General features: G+C 52.8%; 2 protein-coding genes across 5 annotated transcripts in view; both read left to right on the plus strand.

Annotated features, from left to right (window-relative positions):
* The first annotated feature begins 842 nt into the window (after positions 1-842).
* Positions 843-25,217, plus strand: part of LOC112545077 (CMT1A duplicated region transcript 4 protein homolog) — a 58,374-nt gene continuing 33,999 nt past the window's right edge. For 2 of the 4 annotated variants that reach the window (XM_075903509.1, XM_075903510.1), the window contains exons 1-2: positions 843-1,127; positions 3,094-3,184. Coding sequence is in view for 1 of the 4 variants with exons in the window: in XM_075903512.1 (XP_075759627.1) it covers positions 3,076-3,184 (109 nt within the window). In the remaining 3 variants the exon portion in view is untranslated. Of the gene's footprint in view, positions 1,128-3,075; positions 3,185-25,217 lie in introns of those variants that run through there. The other 2 variants (XM_075903511.1, XM_075903512.1) reach the window with 2 other exon arrangements.
* TEKT3 (tektin 3) overlaps positions 7,516-25,217 on the plus strand; it is a 173,708-nt gene continuing 156,006 nt past the window's right edge. Inside the window, exon 1 of the mRNA XM_075903508.1 lies at positions 7,516-9,128. The gene's annotated coding sequence lies outside the window, so the exon portion shown is untranslated. The remainder of the gene's footprint in view (positions 9,129-25,217) is intronic.

Consider the following 25,217-nt stretch of genomic DNA (forward strand, 5'->3'; position numbering starts at 1 on the left):
GAAGAGAGAAAATAGCTCTGTGGGCTGGAACAGGAAGCAGGAGTTCACTGATAGGAGCCACCCTAGCGATGATCAAATTTACTCAGAACCTCCGTGCGACTTCAAGGGAACATAACCCGGCATGTGAAGCGGACGGGGTGGGGCGGAGGCTGGGGAATTGTGCACACAGCTGTGCCTTTGTGGTGTCTTAATCTACCCCTCTCCCGCATGTGCTGTCAGCCCCTGGGGCATGAGATGCAGCATTACACACACAGATCCTGAGCTGGGGGGAGAAGGGGGAATCCTGCCAAGTTTATGACTTAATCCAGGCATACCATGTGGTTGACTCTTTCCCATGTGTCGTGTATCCTCAGCCACGCCCAGCGCAGGCATGGGGCCCTCACCCACTCACTGTAGGTGGAATATTATTTCTTTTCAGATAAATGTGCTTCCAGTTTGGTGTAAAAACATTTCCCCATCCACGCTGCTGCCAAGCAGACTCTGACCCTGACGAGCACCTCACCCTTCCACGGAGCTGACCACGAGCCGCTAAACAGAAGTCACAGCAGGACTCATAAGCGAATCGATGACCCGTTAGGTCAGTTACTTCACCCTCCTGCCAGAGCAAAATTACTCCCATGTCTGTGCCCCACACGTCCCCTGTAGCTACAGAACTTACTCTGTTAACTGTCTCATTGCGGATCATTCGGCGCATGTTATTAATACATGGACTCACTAAGGAAGTTTAGCATGCAGCATTGCAGCATGCAACTAGATTAAAGCCAGCTGTGGTGTGTAATGACAAGCTAAGCCACCTCTTATGTCACAATGCCAGCTCCCAGCTGTGCACGGCTGCCTCTCTTGCCAGTCAGAGGGAGCAGGGGTCCCTGGCCAGGAGGGCTCCTGGGATGAAGCAGCCGGGGAGAAGAAACAACAGCAGGTGCTGCATGGACTAGGACAAAGACTGGGGCTTCCTGCAGAAGAGCACCCATCATGCCAAACGCTGGGAGTCAACACCAGTGAGTGGGCTAACCCCTGGGGAGACGTTGCAAGGAGGAATTTAGGAGCCCTGCTGTGGCTTCTGATAGGACACTGGCCACATTTCCAATGCCAGGGCAGAGAAGAGGAAGGTTACAGTGGGAGCAAAGGTACTGCACACACCTTTTGGCCTTCACAACATCCTCTGGCAAGGAGTTCCACAGGTTGACTGTGCACTTGGCTGAACCATTTGGGCTGAACTTTTTCGTACCAGGTGGCTCTTTTGGGCTGAATACGTTTGGAAAATTTCTGTCAGGATGGTTCAGCCATTTCCAAGAAGAAGGCTAGGATAAAAATAAATATATTGGCCACCTTAAAAAAAATTCCCACAACCTTCTCTTTAAACAGCTGTAGCTCCCCTGTGCCTTGGGGCAGAGACTCAAGATCTGGCAGGGTGGCAGCCCTTGTGTCAGGGCTATCCCCGGGAAAACCCACCCAAATGTGGCCAAGGGATGGGGTTTGGGGCAATTGCAGGTTGCATTTGCTGAGCAGAAACCAACTCCCAGCAGGATCTGCCCTCACTGAGCGTGCTCCATCCCCACCCAGCTCCCGCGGCCGAGAAGACGGCGTGCGTGCCACGCCCACAGAATGGCTGAGCATGCTCCAGCTGGGGGCTGCGGAGTGAAGCTGGTCTTGTCTTGTCATGGTTGCTGTGGGCCCGGGGGCGGCTGGGCGCCTCTCTCCTGCGCTGCCAATGGCCTCCACAGAGGAAAAAGGGGGCGCCAGGGAGCTATGGGGGGGGGGGAGGGGGACGACAGTGAGCCCAGCCAAGGAGCTAGAGAGGAGAGACTGGGACTGCCTAGCCAACAAGCCAGGGAGTACACCAGCAGGGGAGAATGGGGACAAGAGGAGACAGATCAGACAGGGACCACGTCTAAACTGCAGGCGTCTTTCGGAAGAAGCTTTTCTGGAAGAGAGCTTCCGAAAAAACGTCTTCCGAAAGAGAGCGTCCACACTGCCAAAGCGCATCGGAAAAGCCATCTGCGTCTTCGCCAGAGAGCATCCACAGGGAATGCACGCTCTCTCGCATGTGAGTACTATGGACGGAGTGGCCACCAGGGCATCTCTGCTTCTTCCTCTTTCCTCTTCTTGCGAAAGAACCCCCCTTCCCATCCACACACGCCTCTTCCCAAAGAGCTCTTTGGAAAAAGGCTTCTTCCTCGGAGAAAGAGGTTTACCAATGTCGGAAAAATCCCGCTGTTCTTTCCAGTTTTTTGTGAAAGAAGGCGATTGCAGTGTGGATGTAAGTGAAGTTTTTTCGGAAAAACGGAGAGAGACGAGGACTGGGAGGGGAGAGACAGCCTGGACGAGGCGCTGGAAAGGGTGAACAGGGCCTGGGTGGATTTGGAGAAGTGCTGAGCACTCCCAGCGCCCAAGGGTCTCAAGGCAGGGGCCTAAAACTAGCAAATCGTTTTGACTGGAATCTGTTTGTGCCTCAGTTCTCCATCTGTAAAATGGGAACAAGCCCACCCCACAGGCCACAGGAGGCTGTAAAGAAAAATCAATGTGTTTAGCACTTGGCTGGGAGAGAGGCGAGTCATTGACTGGGCCGACGTGGACAATGCTCCAGCAGCCCGGCTGTCGACACTCCTGGGACTGCTCGGTGTGGAGGCTTCTCCCCTAGGAGCTAGGCAGAGGGAAGAGCACTGAATGAGGCAAGGGACCTGAGGAAGAAATACTATGTGATTGTGTCATTAAGACCCGTTAAAATGCCAGGGGGTGAATTCAGGTTGTCCCCCGCCACCTGACCGATGTCTGCTCTGTATTTAAAGCCTGATCCAAACCCCACTGCGGTCAGGGGAATGACTCCCACTGAGTTTGGACAGCTTTTGTGACGGCGGCGTGCCTGGCGGCGTACCGAGTAGCTCTCACAATTCCCTGTGAACGGCTGTAATGTGACATCCCTATAGCAACACACAGTGTTTACTGCCACTTCTGTCAATTGGCTCATGGCTCGCAGGCCTGCCTCTGGGAGAGGGAAAGAGCTGGGAATGGTTTTGCGGGCGAAGCCTTCTCTGAGCCATATTCTGCCCCCTTCCGGCTTAGTGAGAGACCAAAATGGCTGTTTTTTTAAAGGAAATCTTGGCACCTTCTCAAAGGGACGCATTCAGTCACCTGACCCAGATGGAAGCGACCCCGGCTTACAGCTTTAAGAGCTCACTGAAAGGTAAGAGGACAGCATGGTGGGGACACAGGGGTACCTCCGAGGGTTTGAACTTACTGCTACTGAAGGCAACGGCCTTTGATGGCAGTGGGGGCAGGAGTGGCCTTGCAAGCTGAGCAGTTAAATTCAGCAGCAGCTGAGCAAATACTTTAAAAAAAGCCTCTAAAAGGCCTGTAAAGTGCTGTGCCAAGCTCAGCCCTCTGCAAATACCTGTGCCCAAGGGTCTCAAGCCAGGCGCCCACAACTAGCAAATCATTTTGACTAGAATCGGTTTGTGCCTCAGTTCTCCATCTGTAAAATGGGAACAAGCCCACCCCACCGACCACAGGAAATAAAGGCACTTTCACAGTGCTCATTCCACTTGTCGGCTTGCTCTCCACAGACACTCCACTGCAGCGGTTCTCAAGCGCTGGCAACCCGAGAGCCCCCATTTGGAGTTTAAAATTTTCACAGATCCCCAAGCCAGCTTCCAATTTTCTCCAGGGGAGCTCAAGCTCTGCTCAGCCACAGGCCACGCCCCCTTCACCCATTCCTCCAAAGCCCCACCCCCAACCTGCTTCATCCTGCTGCCACTCCACCCTTGCCCCTGCTCTTCCCGCCCCCTCCCTTCCAGCTGCACAGCTGTTTCCTGGTGTGTGAGGGGGCTGGGAGGGAGGGGGAGGAGTTGATCAGTGGTGCAGGTGGCCCCAGATGTGACTCGTGCACCCCCTGGAAGACCCTCATGGACACCAGTTTGAGAACTGCTGCTCTGCTGCTCAGTTTACTAGTGTGAACGTGAGGCTACGTTGACACTTAAAACGCTGCTGGAGTGAGGCTGGCGCACTGCAGCATAGACTCTCACTTTAGCGCCGGGAGGGTTTCCCTGCTGCTGTGGTTAATCCACCTTCCCGAGAGGCAGTGGCTAGGTTGGGAGTTGTTCCATCAACGTGGCCCTGTCTCTGCAGGGGAGCGGGTTAAGTCTGGGGTGGACCTGCCCTTAAATGCGACTGCTCACCAAAAACAAATTTCCAAGCAGAAAGCCAACCCAGAGCAGTGAGAATTGTTCCCTGGAAATTTTTCTCGTGCCTATGCCGTTTGAAAGTTGTGCCTTGCGGGCTAGATCATTCAGTCCGGGACCTAGATCACCGGGACGTTTGAATACGGGCCAAAAGCACGTTATTTGCAGTCCTACATTTATTCCCTGACAAACGTGATTCATTTCCAACACACCGGAAAATACTGGAATCTGTTCACGGACAATTAAACAGCTCGAGGGGCAAGTGATCACGTAAGCTGCTTGCAAATCATTTGCCCACCTGTACATTCTGCCCCCTGAAGTGCTGCTGAGGTCTCTGAGTGGAGAGCACTGGGCCCAGGAATTGAAATATTCGCTCATTCTACTGCGTCTGGCCAGGTCGGATCACAAGAGGCGTAACTTCCAGCCAGCAGCAGGCAGATGCTTCTCAGCGTAGATCCAGCCGGCTCCAGTGAGAGCCCCGTCATACTGACACAGCAGAAGTCAGGCTCTTTCGCAGTAGGCAGGGTTGCTGTCTGCTTGGCTCTGTGCATTGTTCCCGGGGAGTCAAACATCAGCTCCCGGCCTCTGTTCATTGCACGCTGCCAGGAGAGGGGCGCTCGCTCTGCCCAGGGCTCTGCCCCGCTGGCCCTCGGTGACATTGGAAGCTTGGACAAGGCCGGACTCTCCAGGCAGAGCTGGCGAGTCGCTTTCTTGGCGGCCGTTGCCATCAAAGGCCTCGGACAGCCCCTCCGCGGGTACGTGCCGCTACCGAGAGAGCAGCAGCAGCAGCTCTGCACGGGCTTGGAGTCAGCTGTCGATCGGTCTATTGTAGGGATGTAATAGTGCAGTCGATTCACCAGTAAGCAAAAGCGTAGCGGTTAATGCTATAGACTACATGCTTCGCCCTCCCCCTGCGCTTGCCAGTACGTTTTTTAGCATTCCAGCCGGCAGCCCAGCTCAGTTCCGGCTTGTGCTGGGTCCGGGAGCTCAGACCACCCCCTAAAAAGGGGCTGCTGCCCCACAAGGGGAGCTGGGTTTTAAATTGGCTCCCCTCGCAGAGGCAGCAGCGCGGAGTGGCAGGGGGCACTTTGGGAGTGGGGCCGGAGCGCACTGGCTGCCGGAACTGCCCCCGGGACTATCGAATAGTCGAGTCACCGGTAAGAATTCACGAGGTTCCTCGGCTATTTATTAACCGACATTTAACATGCCTCGTCTATTGCCTGTTGGCTCCAGCTTTTCTAGGAATGGCCGGGGCAGGATCTGTTGTATTTGGGGCATCCCCTGAAGAGAGGGGATGTTTCAAACAGAGTCCCAGTGCTCCGCAGGGGAAAGCAGGGCGGGGGAGGGACGTGCTGTGGGAATGTAAACATGCACACACGGCGCAACGCGATCCAGGCGCTGCTCGGACATCTCTGCGCCATCCCCGTCTCGCGTCCTTCGCCTGCCTCTCTGGCGTCGCCTTGTGGGTGTCCAGCTGGCAGCAGGAGCTCAGAGCGGCGGCGACGGGCATCCCGCCCGCCCCGAGCCGGCCTCCTGGGGGTAACGCCCCGTTTCAACTCGTCAGCAAGCTCGCCCGCCACCTGGGTGTCATCCTCAGCTCGGGTTTCTCTTCAGGGCCTCACAGCCAGGCTGCTAAGTTCGGGAGGCCCTTTTGGTGGAACACTTAAGAGCTGGCCTGCACACAGCTCCCGGGCGCTCCGGACGGCTCTCTGGCCTCGACACACGCCGCCCTGCCTTGCTCAGACCCACTTACAAAGCCGCCCCAGTGGTCATTTCCAAGCCCATCACTTGGAACGTCTCATCCCTCTCTCTGCGCCCCTCAGCGAGCTCCCCTTTTGCTGTTGCATCGGCCCTAGCTGCACCTCCTGTCTCTTGTTCGTTGCCAGAAAGTCGACTCCTGCCTCTGACCATCGTGGCGCCTGCCCCCACTGCCCACAGGTATTCAGTCGAGCCCCGTTCTGCTTTCTCCCCTGCTCCCTGCCTACTTGGGAGGTGGCTGGGCACAGCCCTTAGCTGCTCCGTGCCTCAGTTTCCCATCTCTCAACTTCTCCACTTGTGTGTGGTGAAGACGAGTTCCTCAAGGGCTCGGAGGCTCTCAGGGACCCAGGAGCAGGGCCATATAGCTATGCAGAGGGGAGCGTGGTGGTGAAGTCCTGTCAATGCCCGAGATGCAGTATGAACCTCAGCCCTGCTCCAGGAGTTTTGCCTGGCTTTGGAAGCTCATAGCCACTCTAAAGCCAACGCAGCAGTCCCGTGAGAACTCCTCCTGCGGGGGGCGCAGCGGTGCTGTGTCCAAGGGCCCTATGAGGAGCCTCGGGGGCTGAGTGACAGTCTGCAGTCCCTGCAGCCTCTCGCGTCCCTCGGAAGGGACGGCTGAGACGGGAGAAACGCTCAGTCAGGAGACGGCTAATGGCGCCAGACGTGACCCTGCTGCTGCTCGGGACCCGTCTGCTCCCTTCCCTGCCCCGTTCCACACAGGATTTCGAGCGGCTCCCCCCGGGAGCCCTTTCTGTGTGCGGTGCACATGGCCACGGTGCACGGGTGTCATGGGTGCACGCGCACCGCAGGCAGCCGTGTAGCCCACCCCCAGCAAGCCACGCGCACCGCACAGGGGTTGGACGGCGTCCCACCCAGAAAGAGAGTCCTAGCCCTTGTACCGTCTAAATCCTCTCCCCAAAGCCCAGCTCGCTTGGCTGCCTGCTCGGGGTGCCGGAGGAGGAATCCTTCCTCCCAGGAGGCCGTGCGGCAGTAGCCCGCTGGCGAGCATGCGGGGCGCGGAGACTAGCTGGGCAGCTTTGGCTGTAGCAGGCCATGCGGCTCCTGTGTCAGGCCCGGGGGGTGACTCAATAAGGCAGCCATCGCACCACTCTGCTGCCAGCCCTTCCCCAGCGTGGGGGGAGCCATTGCTGCACTTCTCCGTGGCACGGGGTGGGAGGTAGGAGCCACATAGCGGCACATTCTCCACTCCAGCCCCCGAAGAACCACCGTGCACGGCCACCTCAGGCGCCCCCGCGGAGCTGGGCCTGGTGGCCCCCCGAAGCCTGTCCCCCACCGTGCTGCTCCTGCATGTTGCACACCCGGGCAGCAGCTCTGCGGGGCTTGGGCCACGCTCCTCCCCGCCCTGCTGCAGAACGGAGCAGGAGCTGGGCTGCTGTGGGGAGCGAGGGTGCCTCTTCGCCCCCCGGGGACCAGCTGGAGGAGGAAGGCAAAACCCAGCCCCTTCCCGTATGAAAGACAAACGGTCTCTGAGCTCCAGACAGCTGGCAGCGGCGCAGCCCCACTCCGGGCCTCTCGAGGTGGGAGGGGCGAGTCCCCCTTCGACCGTGTATTTTCCTGCGCTCACGTCGCGCTGCGTGCGCCGCTCGGCCTGCAGACGCGCCTGTGGCCACCCACGTGGTCGGGGTTAGAATAACAGCGTCTGGGCCCTCCCGCGCGGCGGCCGGGGGCTGCAGAACACCGCCCAGGAGAGACGGAGCCTCTGCGAAAGCCAGCGCCGCTCTCTGAGCCCGGCCAAACGTTAGACGTCGGCAGGGCTGCTTGCTGTGCAGCCTGCCGCTTCTCCTGAGGCGAGGGGCGTGCGGCGGCCAGGACACCCCAGAGCCCACATCCAAGGCCTTGCTGACAGCCCCGGCCATGGAGGAGGCTAATAACGAGGGCCGTATGGAGACAGATCCGTGCCGATGTTGTATGCTTGGAGCCCTGCCCAGAGGGACATAGAAAACAGATGGAATTGTGACCGTGCGGCTAAGCAATAGGCCTTCGCCGCCAGCCCCGGCATCGGTTTCCTCTTTTCACTGGAGGGCTTAGACAGTCTGGCTGTCGGCAAGGCTGCAGCTGGGAAACTGAGGCAAGGTTGATGCCTCACCTACCAGAACGGTTGGCCCGAGTTCTCGGCCAGACGCAGAGCCGGGCGCTATCAAGGAACTGGTTAACCCTCCCCTGCGGGCCAGAGTAGCCGGGAGGTTGCTCTGTTTTACCAGCTGGGGACCGTACTCCACCTCTGGTGCCCTCCCACACAGCCTGTCCCAACACACCATATAAACCCATTGACTGAGGTCAGAAAGGACCATCAAGGTCATCCAGCCTGACCTGCACGTCTCAGGCCACAGAGCCTCGCTCAGCAACGGGTCCCCTAACCTCTGGCTGAGCCACCCAAGTCCTCAAATCATGAGCTCAGTTTTCAAGTAACAGAGAATCCTCCATTTGCACTAGTTTGGACTTGCGAGTGGCCCGTGCCCCCTGCCGCAGAGGAAGCCAATAAAATCCAGGGTAGCTCTGCCAGTCGAACTCAGGAGACAATTCCTTCCCGACCCCGAATGGGGCCGCCCGCTAGATCCTGAGCGTGTGGGCAGGGCCCACCAGGCAGACTCCGGGGAAAGAATTCTCTGGAGTAACTCGGAGCCCTCCCCATCCAGCATCCTGTTCTACCAGTTGGGAATTGGGCCACATCTCGCTGTCAGCTGACCCATCGTGCCACTGCTCCAGGCTGTTCCAAAACGTCCCTCTTCGGATGGGGAGGAGCCGTCCTCTAATTCCAAGCCTAAATCTGACAACGAGCGATTTCTAGCCGTTCGTGCCGGGGTCCCCTTTGGCGTGTGACTTAAACAACTCCTCCCCCTCCCTGGGTTTGTCCCTCTGAGGCATGCTCAGTGAAGGACCCTCCCTTCTCGGACTCACTTCCACAGCTGCTCCAGCAGAGCCTGAGGCTCAGGAGTGTGAACCTGCTGGGGGTGCAGATTCTAGTGCCCGTAAGTGTGTTGCACACTAGCTGTGTGAGCCTTGCACGGGTGCACTGAGAGTTCCCGCGTATGCACTGACGGAGCCCCATTTCACAGCGCTCCAGCCATGCACAAAAGGGAAACCGGCCAATGGGAGCCCGTGGGCTGTATTTTGCCTGCCCTGATGTAAAGTAACGGAGTGACCTGTGCTCTGTATGGCATGGCAGATTTGGTAAGTACACCACGGCCTGCAAATAACAGGAATTAACTTTTCCTCACTATCTCTTGATTTTTTTTCTGTTCAATACAGAAAAAGCTCATGACCATAAGCACAGACTGTGTATGATTAATAGATCAGATTAATTGTTTTTACGATATTTGGCGCACATGCACCAGGTACGTCTGTTGGAGTTGTAGAAAAGTTGTGGAACAAAACCAGGAATTTGGAGCACGTTCACTGACGAGTTACACAGAACTTTTGATGATCCTGGTCTGAAATTGGAGTTAGCCCTGGCTTGAACCTGCCTGGTTCTGCCAGCCATTTACATTCAGTAGCTTGCAAAGAAGTTTGGGCTGAGCAGCTGGTTATATGTGAGGTAGGTTTAGTCCTATGGCTGGAATTGAGTTTGATGCTGCTAAAATCTGAGGATCTAGTTTCATGAGTGGAAACTTCACGGGACCAGCTGGTCTCACAAGATCTCATTAGCTTGGGCTAAAATCATGTGTGAATCCTTATTACCAGGTAGTGGAGGCTCATCTAAGCTGGCATCAGAAAACAGGACCCTCTGGGTTGTGTAAATTGACCACTTTGATCGGAGTTTCCTTTTGGACCCATCTTCAATTTTGCCTGATTGACTTTGAACCTGGGGTGCCAATGAACCCACAAATTCAGCCAGAAGTCCCACGGTTGGTTTGGTTTCAAACACAAAGGGGCTGCGATGCTTGACACCAGCTGAAAGTGTAGCGCATCAGACTCCGGGCTCCTTCAGGGAACTCCTTTGACTCACCGGAGAGCGAGCCACCAATGTGGGAGGAGAATCAGGCCCCGAGGATGCAAAGAACACACACCCGCACGCGTGCAAACACAGATACAAGGCGAGGTCTCATTGTTCTGCCTTTCTTCATACTGAGTAGCCCCTTTGGATCACGTGAGCTAAGGGATCAGTCAGGGTGCGTCAGGGTGGCACCACCGGGCCCTGAGAGAAGGCCATACAGGCACTGGATTCAGCTCTGGTGAGGCCACATCTGGGCTGTGTCTAGACTGGAATGATTTTCCGCAAATGCTTTTAACGGAAAAGTTTTTCCATTAAAAACATTTGCAGAAAAGAGCATCTAGATTGGCATGGATGCTTTTCCGGAAAAGCACTTTTTGCGGATAAGCGTCAGTGCCAATCTAGACGCAATTTTGCGCAAGAAAGCCCCGATCACCATTTTCGCCATTGGGGCTTTTTTTGCGCAAAACAAATCCGTGTTGTCTACACTTTTGCCCAAACGGGAGCAGCATAGCATTTCCGCAAGAACACTGACAATCTTACATGAGATCGTCAGTGTTCTTGCGGAAATTCAAGTGGCCAGTGTAGACAGCTGGCAAGTTTTTCCAGCCCTGGAGTATAGCATCCAGTTCTGGACCCCCCCATTGCAGGAAGGATGTGGACGCATTAGAAAGGGCTCACGGAGGGCAACAAAAATGGTGAGGGGATTGGAGCACCTGACCTGTGAGGAGAGGCTGAGGGATTTGGGCTTGCGTAGTCTACCCAAGAGAAGAGTGAGGGGGGATTTGAGAGCAGCCTTCAACTACTTACAGGGGAGCTCCAAAGAGAACGGAGAGAGGCTGTTCTCAGTGTTGGCAGATGGCAGAACAAGGAGCAATGGTCTCAAGTTACAGTGAGGGAGGTCTGGGTTGGATATTAGGAAAAACTATTTCCCTAGGAGGGTGGGGAAGCCCCGGGATGGGTTCCCTAGGGAGGGGCTGGAATCTCCATCCCTAGAGGTGTTTGAGTCCCAGCTTGACAAAGCCCTGGCTGGTATGACTGAGTTGGACTTGGTCCTGGTTGGACTCAGTGACCTCCTGAGGTCTCTCCCAACCTTATAGTCTCAGCTGTCCGTAAGACACAATGTAGTTCTTTCCCCTTTGTTTTACATGAACAAAGCAGCGTTGGTGAAGCCATGTTACGTACGTGTGCATTCGAACGTACGTGACAATAGTCCCTTGTTTCTGCTCGGCGTGACCCCCTGAAAGTTCACACACGACGCTGCTTCTTACCAGCCCTTGCAAATGTAAATAAAAGCTGCTAGTAGCGACGGAGCTCTGTCAAGTGGGGACAACCACACGTACTAGCTAGAGTTCCACAAGCTAAAGGCCCAGTGCAGCCAGCAGCCAGAGGAGCCCACAGACAGACTCCGGTGAGCTCGCTTTCCCCCCATGAGTTACCCTGGGGAGCACAGGGACCCCATTTGCTTCCCGTCCACTCTGGCACGTTGCATTATGGCTCAGATCCCTCCCAGCCAAAGTTGCTGAGCTCAGGGTAGTGCTGGCTCTGCATTCCTGGATGATGAGTGAGGGGTTCCAGTGTTGACTTTGAACACTGTTCCCTGTGTCTGAATCCACCGGGTGTTAAATTCTTCCAGATTTCTGGCTCGGTGCCGCAGCTCAGATGTGGCAAGGAAGCCGTTCGGCTGGAGAATAGGGAGGTCTCTGTGTGAGTTCCTCAGCCGCCTGCACCCTGAGGTTTCTTTCAGTGGAACACAATCGAGAAGGGATTCATTTAACGCGGTTCTGCGCCTAGGCTCCGTTAACCGTTACGTCTACAAGGTACTGGAAGTGCAGAGCTGAAACAGGGCAGCCAAATCCCTGCAGAACACACGCTGTTGCAGACTTCATTGACAGAGAAAGCTCAGAGGTGCTCACAATGCCTTTTCTTGTGTAAGGAAAAGCAGTATTTTGGGGGTGGGTTCTAATGTGTTTTACATTAGGAGCCAAACTCACACGGACTGACATTCCTTCAGCCACATCTGTCTTTTCCCCAGGAGGGAAAAAAAACACTGGGCTCTGCCCCACAATGGGCCCCCTAGACTTTGGGAGTCTGAAATCTAGATGCAAATATTGCAACTTGAGTTCCTCTCTCACAGGTTTGGGTCCTTGGTGATGAGCTTTCCTGGAGCAGACCCACTTCCTCAGATCACATTTCTGAAAGTGAATTGGCATGACCATTATATAACAGAGGGATACAGGGGTGGCCCATGGCTATAGGCGGACTCGGCTGCCGCCTAGGGCACCGCCACCCGGGGCGCCCGATGATGACATCGCAGGGGAACCCAGAGCGCCTGCCAATGACGTCAGTCCATTGACGGCCCTGCAGGTGGGGGTGCCGATCGCGTGTTCTGCCTGGGGCACCAGATGCCGCAGCCGGCCTCGGACCGCTCCTGAAGGGATACGATGAAGAAGTAAAAAAATTACACAGTAAGGGTATGTCTACACTACAAAGTTAATTCGAACTAACAGCCGTTTGTTCGAATTAACTTTGATAGGCGCTACACATGCAAACCGCTAGTTCGAACTTAATTCGAACTAGCGGAGCGCTTAATTCGAACTAGGTAAACCTCGTTCTACGAGGACTAACCCCTAGTTTGAATTAACTAGTTCGAATTAAGGGCTGTGTAGCCACTTAATTCAAACTAGCGGGAGGCTAGCCCTCCCCAGCTTTCCCTGGTGGCCACTCTGGGCACCACCAGGGAAACTCTTCTGCCCCCCTCCCGGCCCTGGAGCCCTTAAAGGGGCACGGGCTGGCTATGGTGCCCGTGCCAGGTGCAAGCCTGCCAGCACCCAGCCAGCACCCAGCCACCCGCTGCCACCCAGCCCTCCGCCTCTTCCCGGGACCAGGCTGGCGGCTCCCAGGAGCCTGCCCGGGGTCGCAAGAGGCGGGCACCCGCCTGGTCTAGTGTGGACATCGTGGACCTCATCCATGACCTCCGCACTAGGCACAGGAAAGTGGCCATCTAGGGCAGGATAGCTGCCAGCCTGGCCACCCAGGAGCGTGTTTGCATGAAAATCAAGGTGGTCCAGTGAGACCCCCAACCCTGAGCCCTGAGCTTAGAACGGCCGTACTGGGTCAGACCAAAGGTCCATCTAGCCCAGTAGCCTGTCTGCCGACAGCGGCCAACACCAACTACCCCGGAGGGGTTGGACCTAAGACAATGACCAAACCATTTGTCTCGTGCCATCCATCTCCAGCCTTCCAAAACAGAGGCCAGGGACACCATTTCTATCCCCTGGCTAATACCACTCCATGGACCCAGCCTCCATGAATTTATCTAACTTCTCTTTAAACTCTGTTCTAGTTCTAGCCTTCACAGCCTCCTGCAGCAAGGAGTTCCACAGGTTGACAATTTGTTTTGTGAAGAAGAACTTTCTGTTATTAGTTTGAAGCCTGCTACCCATTAATTTCATTTGGTGTCCTCTAGTCCTTCTATTATGGGAACTAATGAAGAACTTTTCTTTATGCACCTTCTCCACACCACTCATGCTTTTATAGACCTCTATCATATCCCCCCTCAGTCTACTCTTTTCTAAGCTGAAAAGTCCCAGTCTCTTTAGCCTCTATTCATATGAGACCTGTTCCAAACCCCTGATCATTTTAGTTGCCCTCCCCTCTCCCACCCTCTCTCTTCCCCTCTCCCACCTCCTTTTCCCAGTCTCCCCGAGTTTTGTTCAATAAAGAGAGTTTCTATTTTTGAACACACGTGTCCTTTATTTTGTACATCAGGAAGGGGGGCTAGGGAGGGGTAAGTGGAAGGAGGTGAGGGAGGAATGGGCTACGAGCCCCTGATGGGGAGGACTGGGGTGGCTCTGCAGGCTCCTCGGGGTGGAAGCTCTACTGCAGCCCCCTCGATTGACCCCTCCCCGGATGGCAGCCTGCGGCAAGTGCAGCCGGGCTGATGGCCAAGTGCTGTGATGTGCCGAGTGTGGGCACTCAGGGCACTCCAAGCCAGGACTGCTTTGCTGTCCCCCATCGAGTTAGACAAGCGAGCGGGGAACCCCTGAGAACTGTCTGTCCAGGGTGGGGGTCGGGTCCCTTGAAGCACAGCCCTCGGCTAGCCTGAGACAGCAGCTCCACGCTCTAAGTCCTAATCTGATGCCCTGCCGGCACTGCTTCCAGCCATTCTTAACGTCGGTTCAGGGTCCACTCAATGTGGACATGCTAGTTCGAATTAGCAAAACACTAATTAGAACTAGTTTTTAGGTCTAGATGCACTAGTTCGAATTAGTTTAGTTCGAATTAACTAATTCGAATTAAGTTAGTTCGAATTAGTGCTGTAGTGTAGACATACCCTAAGGAATCAGCTACATAGAACAGAAGGTGGGGTCAAGGGGATAAGGAAGAGACAAGGAAGAAGAGGAAATTGTTTATTGTAAGAGTCAATTAAGTGGCTAATCTGGAGTTACTATGAATATCAAAAGGTGGGGAGGCTGTCTTTGTAATGTGTAAGGTAATTATCATCTAAATTAAGGCCCGTTCGCAACTTGTCGAATTTTAGCATGAATAAAAGTTCTGAAGTCGCCCTCTGTAATCTGGTGTTAAAGTCTCTTTGAAGTAAGACCCATGTTGTCAGGTCTTTAAGGGAAAGGCCAGTTTGATTAAAATGTTGGCTAACAGGTTTCTCTGTGTGGAGATGTCTGATTTGTAAGCATCGATTCTCTGGGGAAACGACAAGTTTTCCAGAAATGATCAATGATTTTGGAAGCCCAACTTCAGACAACTTAAAGGGACCTGATTTCAAGGGTGCAACCCGAAATCACCCATCACTTTTGGGAAAGTAAGCCAGTATTTTCATTTGTCAGCATCTCTTTTCTGAGTATAGAAACTCGGTTGTAAAATGTATTGTATTGTGCTGAACTTATTTTAATTCCCAACTCTCCATCACACAGCAACCAGGAAGAAAGGGTCGGGTAGTGGCCAGAAGAAAACCTGTTCAGAAAAAAAAAAGACTACATTTGGTTTCTGGCTTTGTCTTTGACTTGCTGTGTTACTTTAAGCAAACCATATAATATTCTGGGCCTCAGTTTCCCCATTTGTAAAATGGGAATGATTATAGTAACACGTCTGTCCCAAATGGAGGATGATGTGAGGCTGGATTAAATGTCTGTAAAAGATTCTGAAGAGCTCGGAGGAAAGGCCCTGGGATGTACGATCTGGTACATTGTTGGCTCATTCAGGAAAATGACAAATACTGTTAAAAAAAAAAGTCAACAGCTATTCACATTTATGAACAAATTCGCTTCCCCTCTTTTGGGGTCTCTCTCGTGTTCATTTCCCACAAATGTTCTGGAAAATGAGTTTCACAGCAGAAATATTTGGTGGACCCAGCAAATGTGAAGTGACTATCTTGAATGTTTGCAGCTAATTTAGCATTTGGAATTGCGAGGATTCACTCAAGAAGCCTCCATTTAAGATTCATGCTTATTCAGTCATGCAACAGAAACATACCATGTGGTCTATGTATCCAATGAGAACCTTTAAACTGTGCTCTATGGGACTGACCCGAATGACTCAGAATATTAAATACTCAAAACAAATGGCTATTGGACAATCTATGGTCCTATAATCAGGTGAAGAGAGGAGGACGTATCCACAGGGCAAACGCACCGGAGCTCATTGCCGATCCGATTGCAGACGATTTGTAAGATCAATTATTATGAGCCGTTGTTGAGAGCTAGCTAAATCCCTTCCATGTGTGTGCATGGGGGTGTGCTCATGTGCATGTATGTGCTGCAAATCTTCCTATGCCCTCCTTCCTCCACTAGGATCCACGCCCTTCATCCCTACTTGTAGTGCCTCGGGTCCTGTATTGGATTACGCGGTATAAGCAAATATTTTTTTGTTCAATCCACAAGTTCAAAATGTTTCAGAGAGTTGCTGCCATCTATAGACTGGAAGAAACACAGTACCAGAAACATGCAGGCAGCTGCCTCCGAGCTAGACAAAGGCTGCTGATATAAAGCTAGGCTTTTCTTGCAGCCTTCTGAAATGTGGGCAGGAGTGGCCAGTAGACAGGTGGATACAAATGTGCCTGTGAATAGCTTCCCCAAGAAGCTGGGCTCTTTCATAAGCCGTTTCCCTCTCTGTATAGAGCTAATATACAAGTGTATTATCCTTTTTTCAATCTTGCTAACTTCTTGTCCTCTAAATCTAAATCTTGCTCCAATAAATCTGTTAGTCTATAAGGTAACACAGGACTTCTCATTATTTTTGCAGATTCAGACTAACATGGCTACCTCTCTGATTCTTGTCCTTTGTGGTATATTGTGGCAGGGAGTTCCACAGGCTAATGATGCATGGTGTAAAAAACGTTTACTTTGGTCAGTTTCATACCCCAAACCAGGCCATGGGCCCTTTGTATCCAGAGTGGTTCCGTGGAAACTCTGCCATCGGCATCCCAGAGTCTTTAAAATGTTTTAAATATTTAAACATTAAGTGCATGCACACACACACACACACACACATGCATGCACACACACATGCACACATGCATGCGCACACGCACACACACGCAAAATACACCATGTCTGTGTCTACACTGGCATGAATTTCCGGTACTGCTTAAAACGGAATACTATTCCGTTTTCAGTTTTTCCGGAAAAGGAGTGTCTACATGGGCAGGCTGCTTTTCCGGAAAAGCCCTTTTCCCGGAAATGCGTCTGTGGCCAATGTAGACGTGCTTTTCCGGAAAAGAGCCCCGAGCGTCATTTTCGCGATTGGGGCTTTTTTCCGGAAAAGACTACTGGGCTGTCTACACTGGCCCTTTTCCGGAACAGTGTTCCGGAATAAGGACTTATGCCCAAGCGGGAGCAGAATAGTTTTTCCGGAATAGCGGCTGATTTTGTACAGTAGAGCGTCGTTGCTTTTCCGGAAATTCAAGGGCCAGTGTAGACAGCTCGCAGCTTATTCCGGAAAAGCAGCTGATTTTCCAGAATAAGTGGCCCAGTGTAGACACAACCCATCAGTGAAAAAGTCCCTCCTGGCTTCCAAGAGCAAAGCTCATTAATTCTCCATTCACTTACTATATTCCATAGAGCCAGGCAGATGGGAGGACAATACGACAGCCTGAATCTAGCGTTTGGTGCCCTGACTCGCTACACATTTAAGCACGTGCTGCCACTAACCACGCTGCGGTGATCTGCTGGGGGTGTGCTCCACCTAAGCTTGGGCTTAAATGCAGGAGAGGGGTGGGTTTACCCACAGGGTTGACATTAGGCATCTGTTTAAAGGTGCACTCTGGAGCCATTGGCATGGACGGCAGTTTTGCCAGGATCAGGCCCTAAGCGCTGGGCTGAATTTGTCTGTCCTGGGTAAAACACTGAAATAGCCATTGGCTCCATGCACAGAGCTGGGTTCTGGACTGAAATTGACCCACCGTTCTGGGTTGCTGGCTTGGACCAGTCTCTAAGCAGGAAGAAAGCGTTTCATGGCATCTATTATCTAAGTAGGGCTGCTGAGAGGGAGGGAGGGGCGGGGCAAAGAGGGCAGCTGCCCCAGGGCCGGGCAATTCAAAAGGGCAGCAGGAGCGGCCAGAGCCCTGGGCCCTTCCGCGGTGCAGGTAGCGCTGATGGCTGGGTGAGGGAGGCTAACCACAGTCCCACCCCTTTTGGGGAGTCCAGAGCCTTGCCCAGGGCCCAGCTAAGTCTCTTGCCAGCCCTGTGTCCAAGGGAATATTGGATCCATTTCACATGTGGCTTCTCAGTGACCTGAGGGCAAGAAGAGCACGGGGCATATAACAACCAATGCGGCTCTGCCTTCAGCGTCCTCTCCTGCAGTGAAAAGAACCCCGTCCTGAGCTTTGTCTGTGCTCACACACATACCGAGGTGGAGAGAATTCTCTGCTTGGGGCCAAGTTATTGTCTGACCGAGGATAACGCGGGACAAGCAGTAAGGGGCCCAAGCAATCCTTTGTTTTAGTTGTCTGACCCACCCGAGCTGTTCACACCCAAACCAAACTCCCAAGCCTGGGATCCAAAGGAAGGGTTTAGCTACGGGCCAGCTGTTAAAACAGGAGAGCAGAGAGTTCTTTTTCTGGTGTACCCCTCCTCCCCTCTCCCCCGCTCCTGTTTTGAGGCCCGAGCTTGCTGCACGCCACTTCAAAATTCACTGCTGCCTGCTTTCATTGCTCTATTTGGGCCTCTCAAGCCATGGAAAGCCAGGTCAGCAAGAGGCTACCACCTCCCCACAGGTCAGTCTCTGGGCTCCTGAAGAAAAAAAAAAGACATCAGCTGAATCCAACCACCACAGCTCCTGTGGGGCTTTTCTAGTGCAGGTTAGAACAACATTTATCCTCCTGTGCAGACCGGCTCCTTGGCTGAAGTGCTGGCCAGGCATGGAGATGCATGGAGAGAAAAGGGGGCGGTTGCAGAGGCAGAGATGGGAAAATGGAAACAAACGCAAGAATTCCTCGGAGCTTAACCCACTTCAAAAGCCCCTTAAGTAAATAAATATGACAATCCGTCTGGATCAACAGAACGCAGCCCTTCAGCCGAAGTGTGTGAAACGCAGACAGCACAGATTTCTTCCCAAGTAGTCAGAGAATCCCAGAGCTGGCAGAGACCTCAGGAGCCATCGAGTCCAGCCCCCTGCCCAAAGCAGGACCAACCCAACTCAATCATCCCAGCCAGGGCTTTGTCAAGCCAGGACTTAAAAACCTCTAGGGATGGAGACTCCACCCCCTCCCTAGGGAACCCAGCCCAGCGCTTCCCCACCCTCCTAGGGAAATAGTTTTTCCTAATATCCCACCTAGACCTCCCCCACTGCAACTTGCTGTTTGGGGTCATGCCCAGGTATGATTTCCCTTTAAGGCTGTGCTGTTGTTTTCTGTTCCTGTTTGTTGCTGAAGCACGCTGGAGCTGAGAGATCCTCTTGTCGGGCTGAGCTGTGGTTCCCAGGCTCGGGAAACGGGGAATGTTCTTTTCCCCTTGGGAAGATTAATTGTACGAAGTCAACATTTCTGTTCTCCAGGCTACTGAACATTCCTGCTCCTCATGGTTAGCATCACAGGCCCCTGCCCGGCCTCCCAGGATCTTCGGACCGAGAAAGTCAGAAACTCAACCCCACGGCTCAGCTTTCCGGCCAAGGTCTGGATGTACTGTGTGACGTAGTGGTGTGTGCACAGATTTGAAACAGTGCTCCTCTAGAGATCCCAAGGAATACGCCGGCGACTTGGGATGGACTTTCCCCCAGCGCACGTCGTGATCCAAGGGGACCTGAGGATCAATGTCAGCACGAACTAATGGGTAGTTTCAATGAGCTGGCAGAAACCTCCTTGCTTACTATGGGCCTATTTCTGGTACCCTGGAGCATACTGGGTGAAATCCGGGATCCAATGAAGTCAGTGGCAAAACTCTCATTGGCTTCAGCGGCGCAACGATTTCACCGGCTGAATAGCAACATAGACAGTAAAAAGTCCCGTTGATTTCCGTGAGAGCTCTCCAAGAGTTAGGGCCTTCCCAGCGAGAGTAATTTGGGAAATAGAAGCTGGAGCCCTCTGAAATTCCCTTGATGGCCACCAGGCAGGGTGGCGGCTCTTTTAGATGTTGGACGATGCTAGCCGTGAAAACTAGGAGTAGAGTGAAAACTAGAATAGTGCTTTCCATAAGCAAGGTGCCTCTGAGAGCTTGTTTGCACTGGAGCATCCAGGAAATTTAATCTGAATGATATGAATTTGAAGAATAGTAATAGAGATGTAGCCGTGTTAGTCTCATCTTGCTGAAACAAAAGACAGGACTATGCAGCACTTTAAAGAACGGTCATTCATGCTTAAATTTGATACTTTACGAATGGGCCTTAACAGAGATGCTAACTACCTTACCCATTACAAAGATGGCTTCCCCAGTTATCACCCCCTAATATCATTATCTCGTAGACACTAACCTCCTCCCCTCGCTCCCCCTCTGTTCTAAAATCTGATTTGTCAATTTTATATGTGTTCATTTTTTTTGACTGTATCCCGTTGGTATATATGGTCATGCCAATTTTCTTCCACAATTTGATCTGAGGAAGTGGGTCTGGCCCACGAAAGTGTGTCTCCTAATAAACCATCTGGTTAGCCTTTAAAATGCTGCATAGTCCCGTCTTTTGTTTCATGAATTTGAAGTGCATTAATTAAACGTCATGAACTGGCATTGAGAAGTCAAGTTGCTTTAATTTGATTTTATCTTTGTTCATTTTGGAAGAGAATAAGCCATCTCCAATTACAGCCCGTGCATTTGGATGGAGGGTGTTCACCCTGGGGTTTCAGAGAGCTGGTGCTGCTGCCTGATTAGCGTTTGGGGGAGCACTTATCTGCATCCTGACATTCTTGTTGCCTGGTTGCAATATCTCAGCACCTGGTTGCAATATCTCCATCTCAGATGGAGAAATCCCTCCATCACTGCCCTGCCAAGTCAGGTGATAAAGAAAACTCCTTCCAAGCCCTGGGGTGAATGAGTGGGGAGGGGAGGTGAGCCCTGTGCACCTTCGTGCAGTGTCTTGTCCCCCTCTAAAAGGCAGGGCACAGAGAGAGGTCGACACTGTGATGCCTTGGCAAATGGAGGTGAGACTTAGGCGTTTAGCTCCAGAGATCTGGGATTTGATCCCAACATCCGGCAATCGACCCAAGCAATAACAGATTATAATGTTGCCAGCAATCTTCCTGGCACAGCTGTAGCAGGAGAGGAAGGCAAGTGAAACTGCACCCTGGTGCTAGGGAGTTTTGGTTTTGGTGTTAACTAATCAGAAAAATACATAAAAAAACAACCAATCGTCTTGCAGCACCTTAGAGACCAAGAAAACATGTCGGTGGTCACCTGGGCTTTCGTGGGCACAACATTAAAGCCCAGGCGACCATCGACATGTTTTCTTAGTCTCTAAGGTGCTGCAAGACGATTGGTTGTTTTTTAAGTTTTTCCAGTTACAGAGTAATGCGGCTCCCCCTCTGAAACACAAAAGTACAGACGGTGCAAATTTCACTTCCTGGGCACGACTATTTCTGGCACTCACACTGCAGCATTCCGTGGACATCCCCCTCACCCAACGGCCTGTGTGAGTCCCCGTAAAAATTCCTTCACGCTGGGGAAGCCGAGCAGCGGTTGCTGCATCAGGGTCTGACCAGAGGTGGCTTGCCAGTATATCTCCCTTGGACTGGAAGTGGAATCTCCAGTCAGGACGGCACCCCGCTGCCCTGAGGGAGGGAGAATTCTTGTGAAATCGTTTGAGGCCTGACGCAGTGCTGTGCGGCTCCCAGGCTTGTGTCTCTCAGCAACAGAAGTTGCGCCAATAAAAGACACTATGTCACCCCCCTTGTCCCTACTGTCACGGCTACGACCGCGCGGTGTCCAGCGATTTCTACCGTCGACTTGCGCCTCAAAGTGGGACAAACCACCCACAAGACGTTTTGTGTGTCTGTGGCCTGGGATTTCCGGTTTGCAGAGTGACGCTTTCTCGTGGAACTTGACACACCAGGGTTTTCACCTACACTGAAATCCTGGCTCCATTGCTGTCAATGGGGCCTTAGCCATCGGCTTCTCCCGGACCAGGATTTCAGGGGCAGGGCAAAGGCTTATCTCTGCCCAAACAGCAGTTAGAAAGTCCAGATTTAGCAAGTGTGAGCTTTGTCCAAAATACCCCTGTTTCTGAGCAAAAATGGTAATTACTCCCGGCTCCCGAGGCAGATCAAGGCCTCACAATGCTAGCATAACCATCACTGGGCAGATTTGAATTAGGACTCTCAAGCTTAGTGTAGGAGCCTCTACCGCTTGAGCGATAAACCCAGCTGGTTTGCTACTTAGATCACTTACAATGAGAGATAAGAATAAGGGCGCTCAATAGCCTAAGTGCCACTGCACAGGACAGTGAACCACGCTAGGTGTGTGGGTTACACTGGGCATGCACCATGTGGATCTATCTCCCCAGCAAAGTGAGGCTGAACCCAGCTACTACAGATGGACTTGCCATACAAGCCCTGCTCAGACACGCTCAGCTTGCTAGCCTGCTCTGGCACCCATGCCACGTTAGCGTCACTCCTATTGTAGCACCGGCTGGATCAAGTCACCTTGGGCAGGCTGATCCCGACACTGCTTTTGCCGCATAGACCCAAAGGGCGCGTCTACACTTACAAGAAGGTCGATGCTCCCGAGTTAGATCTTCTAGCGTTTGATTTAGCGGGTCTAGTATAGACCCCCTCAATCGAATGCCGAGGGCAGCCCCTGCTGGCATCTGGTGCTTCTCCTTCAGCAAGAAGCACGGGACACGTGTGCTCCCATCAGCCTCTCACTGCGTGGATGCTTCCACAACTTGGTTTAAGACAAGCCGAGTCTAACTATGCCTTTTGCTGACCTGCCTAGTCTAGGAGAAGCCAGGCCGGCCGCCTGGAGGACTGAGCTCAGCCAGCTGCTGGTGGTGGGGTGGCCTGATTGGCTGGAGGAATCCAGCAGCGTTTAGGCTCAGCATCAACTGTTGGTTGCTGGCTGCTCGGCATGTGGTCACTCCTGCTTCTATCCTGCTCAGCCCTACCTTCCCCTCCAGGCTCCTGATTCCAGCTCGAGGCCCTGGCTGTGGTTTTTGTTTTCTGACTTTGGCTCTGGCCCTTGTGTCCAGCTCTGGCCTCCTCCTGGTTCTAAACACAGAGCAAGATGCCTGGTGCCCGTCCCAGAACACGACCTTTCACACTGATGCACCACCACGAGGGGCAGCTGAGATGCAGAGCAATTAGGGGCCTTGTTGGAGGTCACACAAAGAGAGCCAGGGACAGGAGCAAGATCTGCTGAGCCAGGCTGTGGACTGTGATCTGCTGGTCCCCTTCTGGTCTTAGACTATGCTGCAGTACGTGCCCACGGCAAGCCCACCTCAGCTGAGCCAGACTGTGGGTCTATACAACCCCCATGTAGACGCTCAGGCCTGGGCTGGAGCCTGACCCCAAATGTTTACCCTGCAGTTTCACAGCTCGGCAGCCTGAGCCCCACGAGCCAGAGGCAGCTGATCCCGGCCAGCCCCGGGTGTGCTGCATTGTAGACATACCCTGTGAGACCCAAGCTGTGACTTAACCACAGGCCCATCCTTCCTCGCTGCCACATTCGGCAGGAATTCTTTTAATTCAGACCATTTATGTCAACCCCCAAGGACATGGAAAAACCTGCAAGTGGTTTCCCCCTTTGGCTGCTAGTGTTTCTCACGGCAGTCACACTCTGGCAGGCAGATGTGGTACAAACAGGAGCAACTTGTGACAGAAGCCCAATGGGCAGTCATGCCCACGGCCATGAAAATCGACACGGCACGCTCGGGCCGCCCATCAGCAGAACCAGTCAGAAAAAGGGCTCTTTTATCCATGGAACACTTGCGCTTTTCCTTCAAAATCGTAGAATCCTGGAGCACTAGAACTGGAAGGGACCTCGCGAGGTCATCGAGTCCAGTCCCCTGCCCTCACGGCAGGACCAAGAACCATCTAGATCAGCTCTGACAGGTGCCTGTCCAACCTGCTCTTAAATATCTCCAGAGATGGAGATTCCACAGCCTCCTTAGGCAATTTAGTCCAGGGTTTCACCACCCTGACAGGTAGGACGTTTTTCCTAATGTCCAACCTAAACCTCCCTTGCTGCAGTTTATGCCCATGGCTTCTTGTCCTATCACCAGAGGCCAAGGAGAACAATTTCCCCCCTTCCTCCCTGTGATGCCCTTTTAGATACCTGAAAACAGCTATCATGTCCCCTCTCAGTCTTCTCTCTTCCAAACTAAACAATCCCAATTCCCTCAGCCTTGCCTCATAGCTCATGTTTTCTAGACCTTTAATCATTTTTATTGCTCTTCTTTGGACTTTCTCTAGTTTCTCCACATCTCTCTTGAAATGTGGTACCCAGAACTGGACACAATACTCCAACTGAGGCCTAATCAGCGCAGAGTAGAGTAGAAGAATGACTCTGTGTGTCTTGCTCACAACACTCCTGTTAATGCTGCCTAGAATCACGTTTGCTTTTTTTGCAACAGTCATACTGTTGACTCATATTTAGCTTGTGACCCACTCTGACCCCTAGATCCCTTGCTGCAGTATCCTTCCTATATAGTTGCTTCCCATTGTGTGTGTGAAATGGATTGTTTCTTCTTAAGTGAAACCTAACATGAAACCGTGAGCATGGAAAGTTGATGTTTCTGGGTTTGGGGTTTTGTTTTGCTAATGAAAAATTACATTTTCCCAGTTTGGGAGTGGGGGCTGGTTCTCTGATGGCAAGTTGATATTTTCCATGGCACTCAGACGCCTTCCATGAAAAATGTTTCTTTGGTCAAAACCCTGAAGTTTTCCTACAAATCCAAATAGGCAAATTTTCAACTTGCCCGACCTGTCGGTCAATCCAGCATGTGTTCCACGAGTCACTGGGAGCTGCTGATTCCAACTGAAATCATGACGGATAGTTAAAAGATGTTTCTTCGGTTAAATCTTCATTTCACTCCGAGTTGCCACTCTCCTTTGGAAGCACAAGGCGCATCCTCAGGATGGTGTGTGTGTTTCACAAGCCAGGGCACTGCGAGGAAAATTGAAGTGCTTGGTTGTGTCACACCCACACCCAGATGTTCTCAGTTCCTGCAAAGAGTCAAGGACCATGCGAAGCAATGGACAAGCCTAGTTCAGGAGAAGGGAAGGGGAATCGGAGGCCGGAGTTGTGCTTCTGAACGACATGGCTGAACGCTGAGGACGTGGCAGTTGGACGTGACGGGGTCGGTGTGCCTCTTTCCTTCTGAGAGAGCACAAGAGTACAGAAAGGGCTGGAGGGTCGGACATAAGGAGATAGCTACATTGACAGTGAACTATCAGGCAACCCAAGGGGTTGAATTAATTGCGGGGTAGAGTGGAATTGGTTTGCTTAGCGAAAATTCTTCTTGCCTATCAAGGGCGATAAAAGCGCATCTCCCACAGTACATGCAAACCAGTCGTGCATGTATTATAATCGGTCTTGTGGCAGGACAATGTTCCTTTGAGATGCGCGGTCTCTCCCCAAAGAGCTCCGTCTGTAGAGACGAGACAGAGGACTGTTGTGAGAGCAGCAGCATGGAGAGGTTGGAAGACGTGTCTCACGTCACACAGGAGGTCCATGGCAAAGCTGGGGGTTTCTCCCAGGTTTTGGGGGCTCCACCCCTAAACCACCAGTCCAGCCTCCTTCTCTACAGTATAGTGTCCTTTGAGGTGGGCCTGGACCCCCAACAAAGGCAGTGGGTCCACCCTTCGCAGCTGAGATCACTCTCTGAGGACGCAGTTACCCCTGGGGGCAAGAGATGGAACCACGGGGCACAGCCCTGGTCTGGGAGCGTCA

Source organism: Pelodiscus sinensis, chromosome 20 (genome assembly GCF_049634645.1).
Source record: "Pelodiscus sinensis isolate JC-2024 chromosome 20, ASM4963464v1, whole genome shotgun sequence".
Classification (NCBI taxonomy): domain Eukaryota; kingdom Metazoa; phylum Chordata; order Testudines; family Trionychidae; genus Pelodiscus; species Pelodiscus sinensis.